At 41.5% G+C, this 12,804-nt stretch overlaps 1 protein-coding gene across 4 annotated transcripts in view; it reads right to left on the reverse strand.

The window, feature by feature from the left end:
* Positions 1-11,642, reverse strand: part of LOC117427917 (AT-rich interactive domain-containing protein 3B-like) — a 77,644-nt gene extending 66,002 nt beyond the window's left edge. For 3 of the 4 annotated variants that reach the window (XM_058994858.1, XM_058994857.1, XM_058994856.1), the window contains exons 1-2: positions 11,280-11,641; positions 8,384-9,046 (exon numbers count right to left, since the gene is read on the reverse strand). In XM_058994858.1, coding sequence (XP_058850841.1) covers positions 8,384-9,046; positions 11,280-11,315 — 699 coding nt within the window. In that variant the 5' untranslated portion in view covers positions 11,316-11,641. Of the gene's footprint in view, positions 1-8,383; positions 9,047-11,279 lie in introns of all 4 variants that reach the window. The other variant, XM_058994859.1, reaches the window with a different exon arrangement.
* Between the last annotated feature and the right edge of the window lie 1,162 nt (positions 11,643-12,804).

Consider the following 12,804-nt stretch of genomic DNA (forward strand, 5'->3'; position numbering starts at 1 on the left):
GATACATCATAAAAAAATAAAACAAATACATTTAATGATAATATTGGACACATGAAGTCAGGAAGAAATACTGGTGCATGACTTCGTATTGAAGCAGTTAGACTGCTTTGAGAAAGACAGGGCCTCCAAGTAATCCTATTCAGAGCAAGCCGGTGGAAGTACTGTACATCTTAAACAAGGTTTTTAAATTCAGTGTTGCTGGTTTACAATGTAATCTACTTCTGCCATTCAAATGCACCCAATTAGCCTTTAAATGCAGAACGTACTAGCAAGCCCTGCAACGCGTATAAAAGAAATACATAAGAAACACTGAATAGAAACAAAAAACTAATACTGGACATTTTAAAAATGATGAAGACGTACTGTGCTACAATAAGCACATGCTGCATAAACCACAGGGACAGTTTTGGAATCATTTAGTTTTAGATGTATATTGATTGTGTAAAATAGAAACGCTCTGGAATACACATTAATACCATTACACTGTACTACAAAAACATATTCATGCTAGAGGAAAAGTGATTAGTTAGTATATTAAAGGCATTTAATGAATCCTGTGGGCATACGAGACGGCACGATTCCAGACTACAAACTGAAGCAAAAGGGCCAACTGGCCAGCGAGCGTGTAGCTACAAGCTTTTATGGCAGCAATACTGCTTTCAGCACACCTGTTGAGGCCTGACCAGGGCTACTAGCCCCAGGCAAAGGACCAACAAAATGGAGATTAATAGCTGCAATCAGACCCTCACCCACACAGTAAAGTACCTTGGGAAGAAATTACACCAAATGGCCTTCATCCCACCCTGCCCCCTCTGAAAACAGGAAAGACAAAGGGCCAGGTTTGAAGAAGCTTCAAGGTGTCAGTGCAGAAGCCAGAGCAAACAGATTTACTGGTCATTGGCAGCCAAGCTAAACAAGCAACCAGCAGTGTTTGTCCTGCTGAATCTCTTCCGCAGAGATACTGAACTCCTTCTCCACCTTGCTGATCCCACTGGGATCTGAGAATTGAGGGAAAATCTTTAGAATCCCACTGGGCTAAAAATGGGCTGAAAATATTCCCAACCGTCTCAGTGTTTTGTAATAGTTATATAAGCTCTATGGGGTACTTGAAGCTGCCCTCAAAGAATTTGAATAAAACATATCATTGAAAAGTAGATAGATTACTATTATTATACACAGAGACCAAAGGGGAGGAGTAGCACATGTTGAGCTGGTTCATATATCAACAAGCGGTGCATCATTTCTTTTCAGGAGTCAGACAGACAGTAATATTAAAATAATAAATAGATGATTCAGCAAGACACTAAGTTTGTTCACTGTTGTGTTTTAATATCAATTAAAAATACAACCTAAAATGAGAGATAATTAGCTATTTTACCATATTGTACTGAACAAGTTGGGTCAAAGTAAGTATAGGGTTTAAAACACATATCTTGTATAATAATTCACCACTGTGGCAGTTCAAGCTTTAAAAAAAAAAAAAAAAAAAAAAATCTAATTTACAAGAGTCATTCACGATTGTCCAGCATTTTAATTGAAAGCCAGCTTTATATTGTTTTATAAGGTTATGCCTAGACAGGAGAGAAAGGCACAGCCTTCAAAGGATACTCCCCAATCAAGCCTATAAGAACTCCGGTGTTTTATGTTAACCCCCTACCCCCCTTCAGAAACTGGAATTCAGGAAAACTACAAGCTGCATGTTGCTACAGAGCACTTGGGGAATTTTGAAACGCCATCTGGAATGTTCCATTAAGATGCGGTGGGTTAGGAAGGCTTTCAGAAGCCATCTGGATTGCACAGAGTGAACAAGATTGAGAGCACACCCGTCACACACAGTCTCACAGCAACAGCACACCTAAAGAGGTTCACAGGTGCACCCGAGCAACGCTCTCGCAACCAGCACTGTTGTTTATTTGTTTAGTTTAAACCCTCCCCTACATCTCTCAATGAATTAAGAGCTTGAAAAGACACAGGAAGTCTGAGGTGTGCCCGATAACTGATCAAGCCTTAGATGGGAATGCCAACTATTCCCCGGTTAACTCTTTCATTCTGTCTGGAATGTTTCCTTTGGGTGGGGCAGCAGAATCTAAAAACAGGGACAACACCCCATCCCCCACTAAGATCAATTAAGCACTTCACTATTGGAGCCCAATGAACCATGAGCGTGCTGTGTACTCATCTTTTAAACAACAGAAACAAGGGTTGTGTGGAGTGCTATTTCAGGTTTAAATGCACAGGCTGACACAACAGAGCCAGTGCTAATGAATTACGTCCACTCAGACAGAATGGACAACATTGGAAATTCAGACTAGCACAATATGAAAAAACAAAATCAGGAACATAGTAACAACAATAAATAACCCTAACCTACCCAGGATTACATAATCCCTGTCATCAGAACTGTGCACCGCAGCGGAGCACCGCTCCCCCTCCTCCCTAACCCTACCCTACCCAGGATTACATAATCCCTGTCATCAGAACTGTGCACCGCAGCGGAGCACCGCTCCCCCTCCTCCCTAACCCTACCCTACCCAGGAATACATAATCCCTGTCATTAGAACTGTGCACCGCAGCGGAGCACCGCTCCCCCTCCTCCCTAACCCTACCCTACCCAGGAATACATAATCCCTGTCATTAGAACTGTGCACCGCAGCGGAGCACCGCTCCCCCTCCTCCCTAACCCTACCCTACCCAGGATTACATAATCCCCGTTATTAGAACTGTGCACCGCAGCGGAGCACCGCTCCCTCTCCTCTCCTCCCTAACCCTTACCAGGATTACATAATCCCTGTCATTAGAACTGTACACCGCAGCAGCGCACCGCTCCCCCTCCTCCCTAACCCTAACCAGGATTACATAATCCCTGTCATCAGAACTGTACACCGCAGCAGAGCACTGCTCCCCCTCCTCCCTAACCCTAACCTACCCAGGATTACATAATCCCTGTCATCAGAACTGTGCACCGCAGCGGAGCACCGCTCCCCCTCCTCCCTAACCCTACCCTACCCAGGATTACATAATCCCTGTCATCAGAACTGTGCACCGCAGCGGAGCACCGCTCCCCCTCCTCCCTAACCCTACCCTACCCAGGAATACATAATCCCTGTCATTAGAACTGTGCACCGCAGCGGAGCACCGCTCCCCCTCCTCCCTAACCCTACCCTACCCAGGAATACATAATCCCTGTCATTAGAACTGTGCACCGCAGCGGAGCACCGCTCCCCCTCCTCCCTAACCCTACCCTACCCAGGATTACATAATCCCCGTTATTAGAACTGTGCACCGCAGCGGAGCACCGCTCCCTCTCCTCTCCTCCCTAACCCTTACCAGGATTACATAATCCCTGTCATTAGAACTGTACACCGCAGCAGCGCACCGCTCCCCCTCCTCCCTAACCCTAACCAGGATTACATAATCCCTGTCATCAGAACTGTACACCGCAGCAGAGCACTGCTCCCCCTCCTCCCTAACCCTAACCTACCCAGGATTACATAATCCCTGTCATCAGAACTGTGCACCACCCCCCCTCCTCCCTGAACTCTCTTTATGAACACTTTCATACGGGGAGATGTCTGATGGCTGGCTGGCAGGCAGCCAGATCATGTCGTTTATTCAATAATTAGATCTCTATGCCAGGGAAAACAAGGAGTTACCCATCAGCTGCCTGTCTCAGGGCTGCCTGGGAGGTCTGGGTCTCAGAGCGGAGGCAAACGCTGACAGTGCCCCCAAAAATAACAAATCACATGATACACACACACACACACACACACACACACACACCCCTTTTTTTTTAACCCATTCAGTAACAAAGGCATTTCTTTGAAAAATAATCACAACACAAGCTGTATTTATGTAATCGACTAGATCAGGGGTTCCCAAACTTTACCTGAGGCCCACCTGTTCAGCTGCATTAGGCACTGCTGCCCACTATTAGCACTCCTTGGGAAAATGTCAAATTAAAATATGTATATTTTTTAAACCTGTAAAGTTATAAACCTAATCTAAACTGTACTTTATTCATTTGAATAAATATTGTGAAAGATGGAAGTCACATAGAATATGCACTGAGTGAAAATAATAATTTTGAAACATTTCAATTTTAGTAAATAAAATAAATTGCGAAAACTAAATACGTTTTATCAAACATTTAAATTAGGTACCTTTGCATAATTGAACATTTTAGAAATGCAGTTATTTTTCTTGGTTATCAAACAAGAAAGAAGTGCATGTCTCTTATTATTCCCATTTCTAAATACCTGCACAGGAATCACTTGATTAAAACCAGTACAACGTGCACAAAAACATAACTCTTAAATCCTAACTTCTGAACACTGTGTAAATAAAACGTTTAGCTGTTACCTCTCACGCTGAACTGTCATGCACAAAAAAGACGAATGTGCACAATACAGAATGAAACGAGGGCCTTGCATAAGTTACCTTTTTCACCACTACAAATACAACTTGCAAAATCACATTCAGTTGGCTTGCAACACCCCCCCCCCAAAAAAGAAAAAAAAAACCGTGGAGCACAGTTGCGCCACTTAACCAAAAGAAAACTTATGAAAATCCATCCACAGCGAAATTTGAATTGGTCAAAATGTTCCTTTTATTATTATTTTCCAACAAAACAGATTCTAGCGTTATTTTAAGATGGCTGTGAACGAGCCAGTAATCAATAAAATAGCATTATATCCAAACATTTTAACAAATCAATTCCCGGTACACAAGAAGATTTATCAGTCTGATTAATAACTTGATTTTAAATGTTAATAGCTAATTAGTCACAAACATATTCATTATATCACAGCATCAACTGAATTTCTAAATGAATGCTATCAAGTACAAAAGTTAATATGAAAAGGTTTCTACAAAAGAAACAACCCATTCCAGCACCTCAAAACTGAGCCCACGGTACAAATGCATTCAAACTCCTGTAGTTGCCTTTTTTGTTCTTTATACTTAAAGCGAATTCTTTGGTAGTGGATTCGACATTGTAATTTTATTAATACTGAACACACTGTTTACACCTGCCAGCAAAGTGATCACATGACCTAAACACTGCCCTATTGTCAGAACTCTCGCTCTACATCCCGCCTACAGGTAGGCAATCTTAGCTCTGATTTGTGAATTTCTGCTTTGAATGACAGTGCGCCAATATTGCCTTGCTACACTTTATTTTTCTACAGTTACAACAGACGCTGGTGCCGGCTTTTCGCTATTAATAGAAAAAAATACATAGAATGACATTGCCTCCCGCAGCCCACCTTTGGGCCGCGGACCACAGTTTGGGAACCCCTGTACTAGACGTGCTCATTAATCAGAAACCCAGACGCACGCAGCCCGGTTTGAGAAATACACTGTACAAAATAAAACAAAAAACAAAATAAAGTATTATTCCCAGGTTTAACAGTTCATTTGTAAACTCCAAAGCAGCTCAAAATATATACAGTCAGTTTTCTTCAATGTGTACAATTTCCATGTGGTTTGCCAGGAATAAGCGTCCGTCCATCTGCTCTGCATCCAAGGTGGCTGCGGCACGGTTTTTGGTTTACATCGTCGACTACACAGAAGGCGCACACAGCATTCTCAAAACTGATTTGCTGATGGTCAGGATGGGACCAGCAAATCAGATGATAGTTAACACTTGAGCAGGAAAAACAAAAAAAGTATACAGTGACCAGAACAATATAAAGACTAAAGACAATCAACGCATATTAGCGCTCCATCAGGACCATTTCACAATGGAATAGAAAATGTCACTGTCAAGTGTTACTGACACAAAGGCGTCTGTTTTGCAGTATTCATAAAAGAAAGGGATGCCATGGCCATCGCGGATATTACGCACACAGCGTCTTCATATGGTTAAGCCATATTATAAGTTTCTTCCAAGTTAAATATTATTTGCATTGGACCACCATTATTAGTCTTCATATTAGGAGTGAAAAGTCTCAAACTAGCTTCTGCAGGCTAAAGGGGGGTTTGAAGTAATCACTGGTCCCCTGTGGAGAGAAACAACATCCTGCAATCCTGCTTGCACACAGGATGTTAATTATAGGGGGAGGGGAGTGTGATCACAGTTTATACCACCACATCCCCTTCCTTCCAGCAGCAGCACTGCCTGCAGGTTCCTGGAGAGGGGAAGCTATTTCACTCTTTTACTTGGTGCATATGTACAGTGCTAAAGGTTTAAGAACTAGATTGAATTGTTTACATTTGCATGTCAAATAGAGGTTAGCCTCAATGTTCTGTGTTTCAGTCGAACCATCCCTAACAATAAACACTCAATGGTGCTACATTTAGAAAAAGTAAGATGTAATAAATTGAATGGTAAAGTCTTTTTAAATATCTTAAATCAAACTGAACGTTTGTCAGTGAATTTAAGTTTTTCATACATACATTTTATTTAAATAAAAGGTTATCGCAGGGTGATTGGTTTGGGTTTAACATTCTTTTTTTCAGTTTTTAATACATATATACAGTGCACATATTTTATAAAATAAATTTACCAGCCATCTAATTTAGTAAAAACCTTCACAGATACATTTCTAGCCGCCCAGTTATCCACGAGGTGAAGGAGTCCACTGGCGAGGAGAAACCACACTGCATTTCAAGGGGGTAGTTTGATAAAGAGGGAGGGGAAATTAAAGAGATTTGAGGCAATCCCCCTCCTAAAATTAAAACAGCTACTGGGAGGGCCATGTGTCACTCTGACCACCAACATTAAAACCTTGGCCTATGAATCCAACACAACAATCAACCTCACAATTTTGTTGATTAAAAACCTATTAATCATCCGGGATTAGCGTGGTCCAACTCCTTCTTCCTCATCAGAGGGGACAGGACAGAAACATGGCTGTCAGACAGACCTAAAGGGACGGTCTGGCTCTCCCATGGGGACAGAGAACAAGGCCTTTTCCAGATCAGGGCTTGTCGACAAGAGGCCTATACTGCTAGGCCTCAGTGCAGACAGCCCTCCCTGACAACATCTTGCTAAGGTTTCTTTGTCTGCTCTCTTGTTTAACAATTATTTACTCTGCTGTTCAGGGCAGCGCTGAGGTCAAAAGACATACATCAATGACAAAATCACCCCCTCCCCATTCTGTGAGGCGCACACAAAGCATGCGACATCTGTTGCCCTTCTCCTAAACTGCCGTGCTGACAATGCACTGAGAGAAATATAATAACATTCCCCCAAAATAGTGTAATTGGAAGCTACTAAATAGACATAAAACAAAAAGCCCCTGCCCCTTCGGGAAAGGCTCTCAGCACCCTCATGTGAAACTTTCTGCTCTCCCGTTTCAGCTAGATATGCTCCACCCGGAACTCTGTTAAACTGTAAACTCCCGTGTTTTTCTAAGCTTCCAACGGTTTTTGATAAAGGTTTCTCCCTCACTGTAAGTCTCTCTGCTGCTGATTGATAGAAGGCTGCTTGCTATCCACTCCACCCACATTTCACTTGTTTTTTGGAGTCTGCTGCTGTACCCTCACTCCCTGGAAGGTCCATAACCTCGACAGCACAAACTGGCTGCCTGCCAAGCCACACTTCTAGGATTTTGGCCTCCCTGGAGAACACGGCCCAGGCACAAAGAACACCGAAAGGAGAGGGAGAGGGATTAGCACTTCCTCCTAGCAGGGGAATTTAACTCTTACATGGAAAACAACAATTTGGACAAACTAAAGCACTTTGCAGGTGACCATGAGAGATCTCAGAAGCGATTTCCCTGAGCTGTTGACTAAACAAAACATTCCGTGGCAATTTCAAAGGAATCAGTTTGTCAAGAGGTGCTCCGTTTCTCTGTTCCAACATTACCAAAAGACAAACTAGAACTCAATGCCTACAATTTGGTGCCTTCATCATTCCACAAGGCATTTGGAGGATAATTGTGTGACTTTAAAACAGCACAAAATTATCCTCCAAATTATATTATAGGCATATGTTAGTAAACATATACCTTGTGCCCCACCCAGTATTATTATTATTATTATTTATTTCTTAGCAGACATCCCTTATCCAGGGCGACTTACAATTGTTACAAGACATCACATTATTTTTTACATACAATTAAATTATTTTTTACACATTATTTTTACATACAATTACCCAGTTATACTTTTTTTTTTTTACTGGCACAATCTAGGTAAAGTACCTTGCTCAAGGGTAGAGCAGCAGTGTCCCCCACCTGGGATTGAACACACGGCCCTCCGGTCAAGAGTCCAGAGCCCTAACCACTACTCCACACTGCTGCCCGTAAAGACCACCCTCTGCATCATTCCCTTTCAATGTTTAAACCTGAAGTTTCCCCTCTGATAGGTCGAAATAAATATCGTTATGGTCTCAATTTTAAAGTGCCTGCAGAAGACTCAGTAAGGCGCCTGCTCTTACCTGTTTGAACTGCTCATCGTAGCCCCAGTCCGGCTGCGCGCTCGGGGATCCTGATGTCTGCTCCCCGGGAGAGTGGCTCTCCTCGTCCGGCTCCTGCTTCACCTCGACGATGGGAGGAGGGGGGCCTGGGGGAGACGGGTGGGTGGCGGGCAGCAGTCTGTGGGCCGTCTGCAAAGCCAGGGTCTGTTTCCGGAGGTATTCCAACCCGATAGCCCCACCTCCACTCCCTTCTTCCTCCTCCTCCTCCTCCTCACTCCCTTCCTCCAGCTCCTCATCCCTTTCCATCTCCTCCTCCTCCTCGTCCCCAGACCCTCGGGCCCTCTCCTCGTCCGCCTCCGAGTCCACGCTACTTTGATCTGAGGCTCTCTGGCCCCCCACCACCAGCGCAGACAGGCCCCTGTGCAGGAGTCCCGAAGGAAGCTGGTTCCCCGAGGCCCTTGCTGCAGCCAGGACGGCCTGCTGAGCTGCTACCTGCTGGGCGTACCTGATGTGGGCCTCGCGGACGTGCCGCTCGTTCCGCTCTCGCTGCTCCATCTCCAGACGGGCTTGCTGCTGCCTCTGGAGCTGCTCCATCACCGCCTCCAGCTTGACACCTGCGTGGTGGGGGGAGAACGAAGGGCTTCCAGGCAACACCATGCTCAATCCCTCGGGGGTCAGACCGGGCTGAGAACAACAAGAAGGGGACAACACATCAGCACCTCTACGATGTGCAGCAAGCAGTATCTGACCTAGTAGAATGGTAACCAACAGAACTGCGGAATACGAAATAATACTAAAGAATTGCAAAGTCTGAACTCAGAATTCCAACATTCAGCCGTGAACTGCCTATTCCTGTGCAGGGTTTGTGACCAATATGCACTGCTAAGCTGACACCAGCAAACTCATTTCTCCTGTCCCGAGCTGGTTTTAAACCCTTAGCACGTGACAGGGTACTGGAGAAGCCATTAGCCAAAAACGTGTCTACACAGTGTTTGAAGTTATGAATGAAATTAGCCCTGCTGAAACACCTAGACCATTGTCCATGGCAAGATCTGAATTAAAACATATACTTAACAGAAAAACACCTCATTAGTTATGCACACAACAACAACACAGGATGTGTGAGTAGCATTTACACTGGGCCAGGCTGCAGAAATGAGGACAATGACTATTTTTCTATGCTGTATTTGTTTGCTTTGTGCTGCTGTGATGTTTGCCTTTTCCTTGTAAATGATAATTTTTCTCAATCTTCTTATCTGGTAAAATAAAGGTTAAATGAAAAAAAAACCTTCTGATTTCTATCACCTACCTACTGAAAAACAATACACAAACTGTACAGCTTGTATTGTCATAAAACAAAAATGTATCTTTGTACAATGTAAATGCTTGCTGCAAATCTATCCACATTTGTGTTTTTTTAGCCATTTAAATTCATTTTACAGTGTGTTTTATTTTTTTTTATGTGTTACTATACGTTGCTCTGTTGCAGCCACGTTGTTTGACAGTATTACAGTCGATAATTGTGTATTTTACTGACACATCAAAGTGCTTCGTTTTCATGCAAGCACTCCCATTTCATTTACATGTCATGAAATCGATACGCTGTGCCTGTCTTTAGTGACAGAGCTAACGGAATGTTAAGAGTTATTCGTGATGATTATCAGAAACTATTTACAAATTCAATTTCTAATATACACAGTGTTGTTTCTTTGTTATGTTACCTCAAGGAACCTCTACTTTTTAATTACAAATCTCTGTAGAGCCGACTTCAAAATAAGAACTAATGTGGTGTTGTCGGTAGCCGCAGTGACTGACGACATACAGCAGCAGTCAGATACCGTTTCTTAAACTCGTCACCACAGACAGAAATGACTGTACTAGTCATGCAAGCCCAAAGCAACAATTTGACTATTTATAGTTTTATACATTTCCCTGTGGTGTATTTTTAAAACAAGCTTCTGATTTAAGGGAAACCCTAAACACAACAAAGGCTTGTACTGTACATTACAGCAATTTGGTTTTGAAATGCAGTTTAAACAAACCCATAAATAAACATAAATCTTCAAGCAATTACTTTAAAACCAGGTATGTTTTAAACCGATTGAAATACTAAGTAGCGAACAGGATTGTCGTTTTAAAAAAAGACGTGTGCGTGGTTTCCAGGTAACGAATTTCTTTATATTGCAATGTAGTTCTCAGACAGACAGCTCTGACTCAGTGTTCTTATCGAAGTACTTAAATTGCTTCGTTATCTAACTCCCCGATATCGATTTAAAAATTAGACCCGAATACAGCTGTCAGTCACTTCACAGTAATGCGTATTTCTGTAAGAAATAGTGTTCCTTTTTTGTTAACCGCTGGAAACAAGTAGTGTATTGTGCATTTAATACAATTATATACCGTACAGTATTATTCAAAAATCTGTCAGTGATCTTTCACTCGTTTTACTATTTCGAGAGGTTAATGCAAGTGAATATGGATCTATATGTAATTTATGTTTGCTGGTTTCCATAGTTAACAACCAAACTTAAGCAATTTCCATTGTATTTCCATGCAACGCCCTCGTTCGACCAGGAGTATTAAATTAAATGTGCACTCAGCACGCGTTCATTTCGTGTTGCTGCTGTAGTAATTTTAGTTAACTGTTGTGTAGCCCACACACAGCGGTTCATAAATGTCCAACACCCCGATGATTATTTTGGGGGTCAAAAAGTTACACATTTTGCAAATCAGCCTACTGTGTCTAGCTTCAATTTAACTCAGAGAGTATATATAAATCAATACGAATTTCACAGGCTATCCGTGCGTTTTTGCGTATGATCCCGAATCTCCTGTTAATGTCCGCTCTGCTAGGGTCGAGGAGAGAGTCGATGCCATTTCCCCTTTCCTTTTCCAGCACTGTGTGAAAAAAACTCACCATTTGACCCTTGCTGTTGGCGGAGTTCTCCACCATCCCTACGCTTTCCACTGGTTCTGCAAATTTCAAACAATTCCAAGCGCGTCCCGCTTCCGAGGTCCACAGTGCCGGAGCTTTCGCTGTGACCTGCGCTTCTGAACCCTTTGTGTCAGTGTGGGAGAGGATTTAATATTATACGTAATCAACTCCTAACTCGAGCCGTATCTCTCCCAGTCCAGCGCGCCCAGGCTCATTATTCCACTGCTGCTTTTACTGAATTAAACCCCCAGGCGAAGCCCCGCCCCCAGAGCAACAAGTTCCTGCCCTTCCGCCACAAACGAAGCGCCCCAGGCCCGCGGGGTCACGTATGCAGACACATATGTCCACGCACGCGTGTGTAATGAGGGTCCGAGCGATCTCATCCAGGAGTAATTATCCGTTTGTACAATTCTAGTGTATTAAAATGTTTTTAAATGCTGTTTTATTTCATAACAATAGATTGTAAGGCTGAATTTTGTTTACACATGGTTTTGTACTAGTGAACTACATAACTATATTATGGAACTGTGTGCGCAAAGGAGTCGAATGTGAGTCTAATGTGAACGTTCTCGAATCCGACTTTTAAGAACTGCTGGGCGATCTAATGCCAAAGATATAAAAGATAATTACATATGCAAAGGTATTTCATTTGATTTTAGATATAGTATTATTACAACATAGATCATAGCTATATTTATATGGTCATATCTTTCGTTTAATTTATTTTAATATTCGATACCACTGGTATCAGATTTCGTTTAAATATTACCTATGTATATTACACACACTTCACTCGTGTACACACATATCTTTTTCTTTATAAAATGGTCCCATATCATCTTACATCCTTTTCAGTAAATGTATTCTAATCGAATTCTAATTATATATATATATATATATATATATATATATATATATATATATATATATATATATATATATATATATATATATAAACATAAATTGAGGGGCTCGCGCGGTAAAATTAAACACATTTTCTACACTCGGTTTACCATATTATTATTATTATTATTATTATTATTATTATTAGTAGTCGTAGTAGTAATAATAATAACAATAATAATAATAATAATAATAATAATAATAATAATAATAATAATAAACATAATAATAATAAATGTATTATTATTATTATTATTATTATTATTATTATTATTATTATTATTTATTTCTTAGCAGACGCCCTTATCCAGGGCGATTTACAATCGCAAGCAAATACAAATACATTCAAGTGTTACAATATAAGTCATACAATAAGAACAAGAAATACAATAATTCTCAAGTGTGACAAACCACAATTCAATAATACAGCAGATAATAGTGAAAGTTACATCAGGATATGATTAAATAGTGATAGTTACATCAGGATATGATTAAGTACAAAATACTACAGATTAAACACTTGGCAGATTACAATATTCTGAGGTACAGGATTAAATGCAGTAAAATAGGGGGCAGATAAGAGCAGAATAAAGCACATTTAAAT

This window comes from Acipenser ruthenus, chromosome 21 (genome assembly GCF_902713425.1).
Source record: "Acipenser ruthenus chromosome 21, fAciRut3.2 maternal haplotype, whole genome shotgun sequence".
Taxonomy (NCBI): Eukaryota; Metazoa; Chordata; class Actinopteri; order Acipenseriformes; family Acipenseridae; genus Acipenser; species Acipenser ruthenus.